Source organism: Mustela nigripes, chromosome 11, assembly GCF_022355385.1.
Source record: "Mustela nigripes isolate SB6536 chromosome 11, MUSNIG.SB6536, whole genome shotgun sequence".
In the NCBI taxonomy this organism is placed as follows: domain Eukaryota; kingdom Metazoa; phylum Chordata; class Mammalia; order Carnivora; family Mustelidae; genus Mustela; species Mustela nigripes.
Genome location: NC_081567.1, coordinates 9,160,037 through 9,173,796, shown reverse-complemented (window position 1 = coordinate 9,173,796; position 13,760 = coordinate 9,160,037). Strand labels below are relative to the sequence as shown.

Genomic DNA, 13,760 nt, shown 5'->3' with positions numbered 1-13,760 from the left:
AGCCTGCCAGGGTCGCCAGCGTCTGGGCGCAGGACCCTGTTACAAGCTCCTGTACCATCCTGGGCATCTCGCAGTTCTGGTCCTCACCGGACTGGCCTGGCTTGTCTCCCAAGCAAATATGACTCCCGGAGGCCGGGCCAAAGTCCCTTCACCTTTCTCTCTTCAGAACCTGACCCAGTTCTGGGCTGCGGCCAGCACTGGGCTCTTACACGAGCAGAGGGAAGGCTGCCCACGGAGCAGCAGGGGCTTTCGTGCCCTACGGGCCTGGGTTCAAGTCCCACCTCATCACCGAGGAGCTGTGTGACAAGGCAAGACACTGGAGCAGACTCCTGGTTTCAGGGTCTTAGGCTATAGGAACACAGCCTTCCTAGGCACGGTTTCAACAGGACGGGCTAGCACAGCAGGGTGGGGTTCTAGGTGGGAACTCAGTACCTAAAAGGGGCTGTTTTTATTAACAGTCAAGGCAATGCTTCTGAAACATTTTCCTCAGGCAGCCTGCGGGCTGGGGCCCTTCTCTGCCAAAGGGGGAGGAGGGTGCGGGAGATGTGGACCAGAATCCCAGCCCCGTGTCCCGCAGCAGCTGTCCTACCATCTTCCTCTCACTGGATAGGATATAAACGCTCCCTTGAGTGATGGGGTCCTGGGCCAACCTATTCCTGGAAAGGCGTGAGAGTTTGGCTCCCGGTGGTGGCCGGGGTGGGGGTGAGGGGCATGGGGGAGGAGCGGGCAGAACCGTGGGGAGCAGACTCACTTTGGTGTGATATTCCATCTTCGTTCTTAGCAGTCTGAGGTAGATGCTGCAGAGCTGGCCGTACCCCTCGCTCAGGTGGCCCTTTCGGGAAACGAATAGAAAGCAGGGTATCAGTACTAACATTTGGGGCAGAGACTGACAGCCAGGTCGTCTGTTTTCTTTTTTTTTTAAAGAGTTTATTTATTTATTTGACAGACAGAGATCACAAGTAGGCAGAGAGGCAGGCAGAGAGAGAGAGAGAGAGAAAGCAGGCTCCCTGCTGAGCAGAGAGCCCGACACGGGACTCGATCCCAGGACCCTGAGATCATGACCTGAGCCAAAGGCAGTGGCTTAACCCACTGAGCCACCCAGGCGCCCCGCCAGGTCGTCGATATATTTTTTTCTGCTTCTGAAAGAAACAAACGGCCATTGCAGAGAATTTTAGAAGATATATAGACAAACACACATACAAACGAGTCACCCTTAATCTAAACACCAGGAGGAATCACGGCAAACATTCTGGAGTACGACATGTTATTTAATTTAATTTTTTTTTCAATTTCAATAGACTTTTTTTTTTGAAGTTTTATTATTTATGTAATCTCTACACCCAACATGGGGCTCACACTCACAACCCTGAGAGTAAGAGTCGCATGCTTGGGGCGCCTGGGTGGCTCAGTCGGTTGAGCATCTGACTCGTGATTTTGGCTCAGGTCATGATGCCGGAGTCCTGGGGTGGAGCCCTGCATCGGGCTCCCTGCTCAGAGGGGAGCCTGCTTTTCTCTCTCCCTCTACGCCTCCCCCATGCAGGGTCACTCTCGCTCAAATAAAATCTTAAAAAAATAAGTCACATGCTCTTCTGCCTGAGTCATGTAGATGCTGACATGTAGATGTTATTTTTTTGAGCTGTTTTAGATTCTCAGCAGGATTGAGCAGAAAGTACGGGGATGTCCTATACACCCCCTTCTTTCAGGTGTATAAAACCATGCCCTGCCCCCAACTCGTCAACTTCAGCACCAGAGCAAGACATTCGTCCCAACTGACGAACCTTCCCTGATACATCATCATTGTCCACAGTGAAGCTGACATCAGGAATCACTCTCGGTGTGGTACATCCTACGGGTTTTGACAAACGGATAACGTCCGGTACTTACCATTACAGTATCACGCACAATAGTTTCACTGACTTAAAAATTCTCTGTGTTCCACCTTTATTCTCAAATATAAAATGGAACCCATTTTTTAACTTAATATACTTCACTTCTTTTCCCTACCTTCTCAAATGTTCTTGTTTCTTTATTTTTAGCAATATCTTTAAGGACACTTAAATTGTTACTGAGTTATTTATTGTTATATTTCCATATAACAATATATATAATTGTTTCTTTTTTTAAATATAATTGTTATTTAAACTGTTATTGAGTGAGTACTGTAATTTATCAAATGAACTCCCTACCACTGTACGTCTTCGCCGTAGGCATGCTTTCTATCATAAGCTATATTTCAATGACTGTTCTTACAGGACAATCCTGTGTACAAACACGAGAACTTCCTTTGCATGAATTCTAGACATGGCTTCTGATGTAAGAATTTAAGTATCCCACCCAGAGTAATCAGTCTGGTCACAGGCTGCTTCCTTCCTCCTGTCTCTCTCTCTAAGTACAGCAGAGGAAACAGCTCCTCCAGATGGATTCCAGCCGACTGAGGGCAGCTAGAGGGTTTTACATGGGATGGGGACTGGAATGGGACAGATCCTAGCTGGGGACAAACAAGCCTTCCTGTGGAATCTGCCCATGCGGTCACATCCTGGGTGCCCAGGAAGACGCTGGAATTAGCAGAGTGATGCTTGAGACTCTTACCTGCACACAAAAGAGGGGGCACGAAGAACTCTTGAGCTGAACAGCGATGGTTCCCACATGCGCTCTGACTTCTACCTCCTCTAGACTAGAGGAACCCCCCCACCCCCCGAAACACACCTTGAGGGGCACCAGAGGGAGCGGGGTCATCAGAGGAGGTTGAAAAGTATCAATGCCAGAGATCAGATTATTTCCTAATATATTCGTTTTCTACGAAAAATCGTAATTGTACATTGTACTTGTTCATCATGGAAAAATTAGAAAGTAGTAGAGAGCAGACAAAGCGAAACTATGCTCCTCATCGAAGACAACCTTATCTCACTCGAAAATGCACCAGGATCAAAAGGCAGAAGATGGGGGCGCCTGGGTGGCTCAGTGGGTTAAAGCCTTTGCCTTCAGCTCAGGTCATGATCCCAGAGTCCTGGGATAGAGCCCCGCATCGGGCTCTCTGCTTGGCAGGGAGCCTGCTTCCTCCTCTCTCTGCCTGCCTCTCTGCCTACTTGTGATTTCTGTCTGTCAAATAAATAAATAAAATCTTTAAAAAAAAAAAAAAAAGGCAGAAGATGAACGGATCATTCAGTGTAAAACGTAAAGCTATGAAAGTCATAGGAGGTAACAGACGACCTTGGGTATGGCAATGACTTTTGAGATAGATTAGAGTCATGCTTCATGAGAGAAATAACTGATCAAGATGGGCTTCATTAAAATTACAAAATGTCTGGAAAAATCACCGTCGAGAGCATGAGAACCCACAGACTGGGACACACCTGATAAAGGACTATTATCTGAAACATACAAGGTAGTCTTAAAACTCAACAATAAGACAAACAACCTGATTTTTAAAAAATGGGCTGAAGACCTTCACAGACACCTCTCCAAAGAAGACATACAAAGAAGATAGCAAATGAGGGGCGCCTGGGTGGCTCAGTGGGTTAAGCCTCTGCCTTCGGCTCGGGTCATGACCCCAGGGGCCTGGGATCGAGTCCCGCATTGGGCTCTCTGCTCGGCAGGGAGCCTGCTTCTCCTCATCTCTCTCTCTGTCTCTCTGCCTATTTGTGATCTCTCTCTCTGTCAAATAAATAAATAAAATCTTAAAAAAAAAAAAAAAAAGAAGATAGCAAATGAATAAATGGAGAGATGCTCGACATTACATGTCACCAGGAAACACATATTAAAACAACACGGAGGCATTAGCACACACTTATGAGAATGGCCAAAATCCAGAATACTGATAACACCAAATTCCACTATGTGGGCAACAGGACCTCTCGGTCATTGCCTGGTGAGAATGCAGAATGCTGCAGCCATTTTTGAAGACGGTTTGGCAGTTTCTTATAAAACCAAACTCACTTTTGCCACATAACTCAGCAATGACGCTCCTTGGTTTTTACCCAAAGGAGTTGAACATCCAAACCAAACCAGCTCATGGGTGTTTATGGCAGCCTTATTTATAATGGCCAAAACGTGGAAGCAGGGGCATCTGGGTGGCTCAATGGGTTGAGTCTCTGCCTTCTGCTCAGGTCATGATCCCGGGGTCCTGGGATCGAGCCCCGCATCGGGCTCTCTGCTCAGCGGGGAGCCTGCTTCCCCCCTCTCTCTCTCCCTGCCTCTCTGCCTGCTTGTGATCTCTCTCTCTCTCTTTGTCAAATAAATAAATAAAATCTTAAAAAAAAAAACAAAACGTGGAAGCAACCAAGATACTCCTAGTTGGGGAATGGGTAGGTAACCTGCGGTCCCTTTGGACAATGGAGTATTACTGAGCACTCTAAGGGAAACGAGCTATCACGACCTGAAAAGACATGGGGGGACCTGAACCGAATGTTATTAAGGGAAAGAAGTGGGTCTGAAAAGGTGACATACTTTAGGATTCCCACTCCATGACCTTTTGGAAAAGACAGAACTATGGCGAGCGTCAAAGACCAGTGGTTGCCAAGGGCTGGGGGAGACGGGAGGGATGACCAGGTGGAACACGGAGGACCTTTGGAGTCAGTGGAACTATTCTGTGCGGTATCACCATGGTGGGTACAAGTCCTGATACATTTGCCCAAAGCCGCAGAGTATACGACCAACACCCCCCATAAACTATAATGCAAACCACGGACTTCGGATGATTATGATGTTATCAGAGAAGCTGAGTCACTTGTAACAAATGAACTATGTTGGCAGGGTATGTTCATAAACGGGGGGCATTACATGTGTTTGGAGGCTGTGAACCTAAAACTTGCTGTAAAAAAAAGAAAAAAAAATTAGGAGGTATCTGAGTGGTTCAGTCCGTTAAGTGGCCGACTCTTAATTTCGGCACAGGTCTTGATCTTGGGGTCCTGGGACCGAGCCCCACACTGGGCTTCATGTTCAGTGAGGAGTCTGTTGGAGACGCTCTCTCCCCTTCCCCCTGCCCCTCCCTGATTCTCTCGCAAATAAATAAATATTTTTTTAAAATGAGGTCTTAATTAAAAAAAAAAATTAAATAAAAAGGTATCTAATATCCAGAAACTCTAAGCCAAATGGAAGAGACAACGCCATAGGAAACAAGGCCTAAAGGAATTCCAGTTTGGATAACAAGTCGGGCTAGGTATCTGGGTGATCCTTCCCATTGAAAACTACGAAAATATTGGGTAAAATATTTCAAACTTCTTTTTGAAGGCATTACTGAACTAATGAGAAAGTACGGAATCCTCAGGCCAGGGACTGAGTCCAAGCAGGTAGTAGGGGAGTAAGTGGAATTCGGGGTGACGGGGTTGGCGGGGACAGGGGTTTTGCCACGCCAGGTGAACTGAATTTGGGTTTTTCTGGACCTCGGGAACCAGGTGGTGAATAGGAGACAGGGCCCACCTTGAAGAGTCTGGTGGAAGAGGAAAAGACTGCTTCCCTGGTGTAGCAGGACGAAGGGTGAACTAGAAATAACACGGATCCCAGCACTCCCACACCAAAGGAGTCCTCCCCGAGGACCTCAAAACACTGCTGTGATCAGAGGGAGGGAAAAACTACTCTTAGGAATTGGAGCCAGGAGCCAAAACTCAAGGGGATCTGCCTGGAATTCACAAAACCCTAAGTTGAGAATTTAGAGTGATCTCAAATATCCATTCTCTCTAGAGGAACCTGAGTTGAAAGAGTTCCCACAAATAAGATTCCTGGGAAAATGGACAACGTACAGTTAAAAAGAAGCACAAGAAGAAACTCCTTAGTGTCAATAACATTCATCAAAAACAACAAACGGCAGGAACGTTCTTGAAGGGCTTTAGATAATGGAAGTATAAGAAATAATAGATGAGATCAATGTCTAATTTGTCTAAGATAATAGAGGCTGTTTCAAAATACATGTAAGACACAAGAAATCATAAAAAATGACAAGCAGGGGCGCCTGGGTGGCTCAGTGGGTTAAAGTCTCTGCCTTCAGCTCAGGTCATGATCCCAGGGTCCTGGGATCAAGCTCCGAATGGGGCTCTCTGCTCAGCGGGGAGCCTGCTTCCTCCTCTCTCTCTGCCTGCCTCTCTGCCTACCTGTGATCTCTCTCTCTCTGTGTCAAATAAATAAATAAAATCTTAAAAAAAAAAAATGACAAGCAGATTTGGGGAGCCAAAAAAAAAAAAACCCTCCAAGAAATAAAAGCTAGATTAAAATTATAAATCTTATGAAGAGGTTTAACAACAGATTAGACCCAGCTGAAAGTTACATTTGCGGAAATTATCCAGAATGCAGTTAAGAGGCAAACAGGTAGAAAACAAAGAAACATGGTTTAAAGACATGGGGTGAGGGGGCGTCTGGCTGGCTGAGTTGGTGGTGCATGAAACTCTTGATCTCTTGAGCATGAGCCCAAGCCCTGTGTTGTATGTAGAGCTTAAAAAAGGGTGGGGGGGGCACCTGGGTGGCTCAGTGGGTTAAGCCTCTGCCTTCAGCTTGGGTCATGATCTCAGGGGCCTGGGATCGAGCCTCACATCAGGCTATCTGTTTGGCGGGGAACCTGCTTCCCGCTCTCTCTCTGCCTGCCTCTCTGCCTACTTGTGATCTCTCTCTCTCTGTCAAATAAATAAATAAAATCTTAAAAAAAAAAAAAAAAGGCACTGGGGTATAGAGCAGGAAAGACCGTCATAACCAAAGTCTTGGGGGAAATACAGAATGGAGAAAAGCGATAGTTGAAGAGAAAAAGAGAATTTTTCATAACTGATAAAAGATATTACCCCACAGATTTAAGAAATCTAAAGAATCCCAAATACATTTGCACCTCTTCCTAGTAAGATCTTAAAAATGACCAGAGGAAAAGCAGATTTGCTTCGAAGAAGGGACAGTGAGTGTGACAGCCAACTTCATGGAAATAATGGAATCCAGAAGTCAGTGGAAGGGTATCTGGAATAATACTGCCCTGTGTTGAGAGAAAATAACTGTTACTCCAGAATCCTAAACCCAGGGAGAGCATCTTCCACAGAGGAGGGTGAAATAAAGACATTCCCAAACAAGTAAAATTGGTTATTTGTCACTATGAGGCTCTCACTAAAGGAAATAATTCAGGCAGAGAAAAAGCGATCCCAGATGTTAGAATGCAGATGAAAAGAAGGAGCACAGAATAAAAACGATTAAGATAAATTATCTTAGAGAACCTAAAAAGAAAAACAAAACCAAAATTAAAATACATGACAACCATAACATACCCGTTTGGAGGGAGGGCACGGAGTGAAAATATTCTAAGGTTTACGTTACAGAGGAAACGGCCAAAGACATGAATTTTAGCTCTTGATAAACTAAACATGCCTTCTGTAATTATTGGATAACGTACAAAAGAGCAAAAAAATAAAAGCAGAGTTTTAAAAACAATCTCCTAACTTGTTTAAGGGAGGAATGGAAGGAGAAAAAAATAACCAGTAGATAGAAAGAAGACAAGAAGAGGAGAGAAACAGGACAGAAGAGGCAAACAAAATAAACTGATATGGAAGACAGAAATCTAAAAATACCTTGCATGTAAATGGGGTAAATGTGCAGCAAAAAGACAAAGACTGCCATTACGAAGAAAAGCAACAATATTCAACTAAATGCTACTGAGAAGGGACTTTTCTACGACATAGAATATATAAAGTCAAAAGTAAAAGGGTGGAAAAAAGAGACACCCAGCAAATTCTAACAAAAAAGAAGACCGACGCTTGCCGTGTTTAGAGACACCAGCGAAAGCTCTCCAGCATGCACCTAGGAGGTAAGGGGACATCTTAGCTTTGTTCAGACCCACTAGCCTGACATAGGAAAGGCTGCTTCCTTCTGGGCCTGTATTCTCATCAGCAATGGATGCCCTGGATGACACCACTGCTAACATTCTGTGAATGCAGACAGATGTAGGTAAGAATTGGAAGGAGGGGCGCCTGGGTGGCTCAGTGGGTTAAGCCTCTGACTTCAGCTCAGGTCATGATCTCAGGGTCCTGGGATGGAGCCCCGCATCGGGCTCTCTGCTCAGCGGGGAGCCTGCTTCCCTTCCTCTCTCTCTGCATGCCTCTCTGCCTACTTGTGATCTCTGACTGTCAAATAAATAAATAAAAATTAAAAAAAAAAAAAAAGAATTGGAAGGAAAGGGTCAGACCTCTCAACCAGTGGGGGCAAAGAGACGTATCAGAATCGACCCGAGAGAGTCTTCAAAATGCAAATTCTCTGCTGTCAACACACATACTCCGTGGACAGCAGAATCTAGAGATTCTAGCGTGTATATAAAAAACCTTTTCTAATGGATTCTGATACCCCCAGCTACCTCCTCTCCCATCCTAAGGCACGGAGAATCCCTAGAGTTTCACGGAAAAAAAGGGAAAGAAAAGGTACTGGCAGCAAGAATTGGGAATGCTAGTTCTCAGTGTTCTGTGACCCGCATGGGACCAGCAGAAGAAAGACACAGGAATTGTGGCCAAGTCACTGCCGAGGGACCCCGATGCCTGGAGAGTGTTATGGCATGAGGTTCCATCGGCAGGAGACACTCCCAGGCCCCAGAACTTCCCTGCAGCTTCAGGGCCCCCAGGAAAGACTGTGGCTATCACGGTACTATTGGGGGCCGTTGCTGATCCCCCCTCGATGCTCAGGAGAGAAATCCTAAGCAAGCTGAAAGAGATGAATTCATTCCGTTCCACAGTCCTTGTTCTGTGGCCGCTGGGGAAGGAGCGGCAGGTGCAGGCGGCCCCCGGATGCGTCTCCAAACTCACCCACATCCTGCTCATGTCGCTCAATTCATTTTTGTATCTCAGGGAGTCCTTCAGGACCTGGAGAGGGAAGGAAACAGTTGATGAGAGAAAAGAAAACAACCGGACCAGAGGATGGCGTGAGACGGGGCTGGGGTGGGCAGAAGGGCAGACCAGACAGACAAGTCCACCTCTAATCAGCCTAAAGGCCAGGAGACGGGCTCCCGGGTGGCTCAGTTCTTAAGCTTCTGCCTTTGGCTCAGGTCATGATCCCAAGGTCCTGGGATCGAGTCCCGCATCGGGCTCCCTGCTTGGCAGGAAGCCGGCTTCTCCCCTCTCCCACTCCCCCTGCTTGTGTTCCCGCTCTCGTTGTGTCTCTCTCTGTCAAACAAATAAATAAAATCTTTAAAAAAATAATAATCATAAAGGCCAGGAGAAACGGGCAGCTGCCCCTCTCTGTGCCAGAGTAAACAGCACCCCTTTTGCCTCAGGCGATCCCCCTTTTTCCCCACATGGGTCCCTGGCCCCCTGGCCCTCCCCTGCAGCCCCAGAACTCACGTTTGGGTGTCCATCTCGGAGGAGTTTGTGAAACACGTGGCAGAACTTCCAGCAGAGGACAGCGTTGCTAGAGAGAGGCAGCCGGTTGACCACAGACCAAAAGGTCTGTGCTCCTTTCTCATGGTGGGTGCCCAGTATGCACGGTGAGGGAGGGTCATGGAAAACACAGGCAAGGATGGGGCCTTTTCCAATTGGCACAAGTGAGCTCTGGGCCAGCGGCGGTCCTGGGTTGCCTTTAAGTGGGTAGAAGCTTTGGCTGGCATCAGGGCTCTGCTGTGGGAGGCAGACTCTGCCCTTCCCCTGGGTTACCTGAGGGCAGGAAGGGACCTTTGGGGGAATAATGACAGCTCATATTTTAGCGACACGCTACAGTGTCTCAAAGTTCTTTCTTATCCAGTCTCCAGATGCGAGGGCACGCTTTCAGCTCTTCACTGGGGCCCTGGCCCTGGTGGGGACACCTCGGCTCCTCTTCCAAGCAGTTACCTGACTCCTCCCCAAATAGGCACTCTGCTCTTTTCTGTGATTTCTTCATTGAAGGATAATCGGCATCCATCTCGGGTCAGATCCATCATGGCACATTCCTTTCTGGTATCCGACATAGTTCTCGGACAACCTCACGGAGCTACGGTCTGTCACCAGATAACACCATTACATACTGATGACTCTATTCCCGGTGTCGTCCCTCGCACCGTCCTAATGACTTAGTCATTCCGGAACTGGAAGCATTTTCCCCAAACTTAAAATGACTGTTACACCTCACCCCTTCCATGAGCCTTCCTGGTCTCGTTCAGAGGCGCACACGTCTCCCAACACCTTGAACTCGCTCTATGTGGGATCCCGAGGCCACATCCGCCTGAGATCCAATTCCAAACGCACCCACGGACCCCAGCCACGATGTGCACGCAATAAACGTCCATCTGGTCTGGCGTGATTTTAAGTTAGCGCTTACATGGGCCTCACACACCCAGCAACTGCGCACCATCAAGTCCAAGGGCAGGTCTTTCCCCAGAACTACAGGCTCCTTTGTCAAGACTCAGGTAAGAAAGGGGGAGTGCCACGCAGGACAGAAAGACTTGCCTGGGGTCAGAAACTCTATGACTCATCCAGAACACAGGCCATTTTGCTTCCAGGCTAGAGGGTATCACCAAGTTCCTTCCCCAGATTGAAATTTGCATTTCGAGGGTGGGGGGCGGGCTTGAACCCAGACTTCTGGGTCTGGAAGCTGACGTCAGCTTTAGGTCTTGGAGGGATTTCTGAAATAACGGCACAGTCTCCCCTGAAGCAGAGCCGCCTCAGGCTAGATGGTAGCCAAGAGGAGAGAGGACAGCTCCCCACCCCTCTCCTGGGCGGACGTCTCAGGGCAGACTGTGGTTACTTTACTGAAGCCGGAGCAAGTGCAGAGTTAAGCCAAGCACCGTGACCTTGAAAGAGGCAAGGAGACCTTTCTGTCCTTTGATTTCCTAAGCAGTTTAGTGCACCCACTGCAGTATCAGGCACTATAAAAGACACTCAGGGATATTGAAAAAATAAATAGATAAGACTTAGTCTCTAGTCCTCTGGGAGCAGATACACGGTAGGGGCGGGCAGGGGGGCAGGTAGACACCCAGGATCAGTTGCTATCTGAACAGCACTTCTGACGTCAGACTCCCAAATGCTTATTCAGCTGGGATTGAGAGTGGCTGACGGTCTCCAAAAAAATCAATAAAGAATAAATGTTTTGTGATATCTTTAGGCTTGAAAATCCTGCCCTTCAGAGCCAAGCCTTTTAACATTTAATCCACCTCTTAGAAATGGTGACGCAGAGAAACTCACAGAAGGTGAGAGTGGGAACGTGAGACCTTTGAGATCTTCTTTGGCCAAGTCTTTCATTTGACAGACAAGGGGACGAAGGCTCATGGAGATCCGGCTGGACCCACCAGAGCGAGCCAGACTGCTGCTGAGGTGGGATTCCAGAACCTTCTTCTGGTATCCCTTCTGTTACTCCGGGTAGCCTCCCTGGGAGGGTCTGATGTGTCCCGAGCACACTGACCTCTGACAACCATCTCTTACTTCATATCTCAATCGGAGGGATCAATATTCTTAGCAGACAGGAGTCAGGACCAGGTCTTCTCCCCCTGAAAAAGTCTACTGGGGCTTTTCTTGACTCGGTAAAGCAAGGGGACTGTGCCTTTCTGGGGATAAAAGGGCAAAGTCTAACGAGGCTCACTGTTGGGCCAGGTTTCTGGGGTACCTGGAGCCCCCATCCTGTAGCAAAGCCCTAAAGTCCAACCAAAGTATCTTCCCACCAATAAAGAGCAGGACGTGCTGTTAGCACCGCTTCCTGACGGTCTGCCATGGGCTAGGCATCCCGCTGGTGGGGCAGGGCTCCTCTGGCCAGGGAACCTGGAGCGTCTCCACCAGGGGTGGAGGTGGGATGGCCTCCATGTGAGCTGTTCTGACCCGGCTGTGTCACCGCCACCACGATGAGCCCAGGCAAGCAAGCGGCAGGTGCTCGTCCCAGACAGAAGCCCAGCCTCTGCTGGCCCTGGGCTGCACCCTGCTCTGCCCCAGTTCTCCAGTAGCCTCGCTGTTGCAATTCTGGAGCTCGTGGACTCTATCCCTCAAGGGCAGATCCCAAGCGATCCAACAACAAGGGTGTGGCCTGCACTTCCTTCCCAAGTCACACCCCACAGGGTGGCTGCCCAAGGCCTAATAAAGCATGGGGAGAGGTACGGCGTGGTGGGGTGCTGGAAACTTCCAAGCCACCAGCTCCCTAAGCTGTGTTGAGGGTCCCGCCTTCTCCCCTGCTGACTGCGGGGGAACCAGCTCACACAGGTGGCTCTAATTTCCATGGCTCAGCCCCGGTGCCAGCCTATGGCAGCCCAGACCACTGACCGGCTCTGAGCTAGGAGAAGGGGAGATAATCATGCTCCCACGGTGATGGTCCATGTGGCCCCTAGGGGCCAAGTGCAGGGTCTGGAGTGCGGTGACGCTCCCTCCTGTGCCCTCAGGAAATCTCTCAAAGGGAAGTCCCAAGAGGGGTGGGGTCCTTGGTAAACTGTACAGAGCTCAACTCGGAAGTGGCTTTGGTCCCTCCCCCCCCCCCCCCCGCCCGCCATGAGCTGTGGTCTCAAAGGCCAGCTGCTGCCCACCGAGGCTGCTGGAACCTGCAGGAGGCCTGGCCACTGTGGGGGTTCCCCTTTCCGCAGCTGAGCAAGGACACCTCGCCCTGACCTCAGTCCCCACCATTCGACCCGCCTCGGGGTTGGTCTTCCAAGCAACATCCAAAAGGATATTTCTGGCGTGTTTTTCCTTTACAGCCACTTCCTGCGTATTAATGGCCTTATTGATGCTGACAGTCTGAAAAACAAGAGGGAGGGGGAGGGGAGGGGAGGCTGAGATGAATACGCTTCTAGAGTGTCCGAGACCCTCCCAGGCACCCCACCCCATTCTCTCCCTGCAGTGACTTCTCCCCAGCTCCCCGAGGACCCCTCTGCCCCATAACCCCCATACAGGCAGGGCCCCCAGTGGGGGGCAGAGATGGGCAGTGCTCCCAGGCCAGCTGGCCCAGGCTGTCCTAAGGCAGCGGGCTTTGCTGCCTGGCATTGGCTGTGCCCAGCTGCTGTGCCTGTCTACCACTCATTCACTTGGCACAACAACACGGCAATTAGAGCCCGCACAAAGGGATGCCTTTCATCCCCCAGGGAAACATTATTTCTCCGGGAGCAGGAGGAAGAGACGCTGAGATCAGGGAGCGGCTGTGGCCCAAAGGCTATCCAGCCGCCTCTCTCTCACCGCTAGAACCTTCCACGGACACTTCTTCCCTAGCTAGCCCAGGACTGCAGGGGTCACTCTACCTCTCACATTCCCTACTCCTGGGTCTCTTCCAACACTATCCAAATTCTCTTTTATTCCCTTACTTAAGGTGCATTAAGAATATTCACTCCTTTGCAGCTGCGTTAAAAATCCTAACTCTCTTTGGAAGGTAGCAAATCGTGTGGATACACGGATACAGTTTAACACAAACACATGAACGGGACTGTGTCACGCTAGCTGTTTAAATAGAAGTGTTTTCCTTTTCCTGTTTTGCTGTGCTTCTCCTTCCATAGGTGGTACTCCACACTGGGCCACGTGAATGTGCTGTGCGTCTCACGCACGCGTACACACACACATGCACACACCACTACCTACCGAAGGGGTCCATTCTGCCCCTGTTCTCTAGAAATGGGATTGCCAAGTACGGACTTTTCTACATCCTGCCTTTTTCAACTGCAAATGTGTCATGAAAAAGTCTCCAAGCGGGATGGCAAAATTCTAGTCCGTTCTTTAAAGAGACAAGTACTGGCAGGACGGCGGTGTGATTCATACAAACATTCCCATACTGGTAGACGATCAGTTTTGCATTGGTTCTTAAAAAATCATTTATTTATTTAAAGATTTTATGTATTTGACAGAGAGAGAGAGCAGTAACAGGAGAGGGAGAGAAGGCTCCCC

General features: G+C 48.9%; 1 protein-coding gene across 2 annotated transcripts in view; it reads right to left on the bottom strand.

Moving 5' to 3' along the window:
* HIP1 (huntingtin interacting protein 1) overlaps positions 1–13,760 on the bottom strand; it is a 139,839-nt gene that overhangs the window by 33,985 nt on the left and 92,094 nt on the right. For both annotated transcript variants that reach the window (XM_059414668.1, XM_059414669.1), the window contains exons 2-5: positions 12,563–12,626; positions 9,288–9,430; positions 8,754–8,810; positions 752–832 (exon numbers count right to left, since the gene is read on the bottom strand). In XM_059414668.1, the coding sequence (XP_059270651.1) occupies positions 752–832; positions 8,754–8,810; positions 9,288–9,430; positions 12,563–12,626 (345 nt within the window). The remainder of the gene's footprint in view (positions 1–751; positions 833–8,753; positions 8,811–9,287; positions 9,431–12,562; positions 12,627–13,760) is intronic.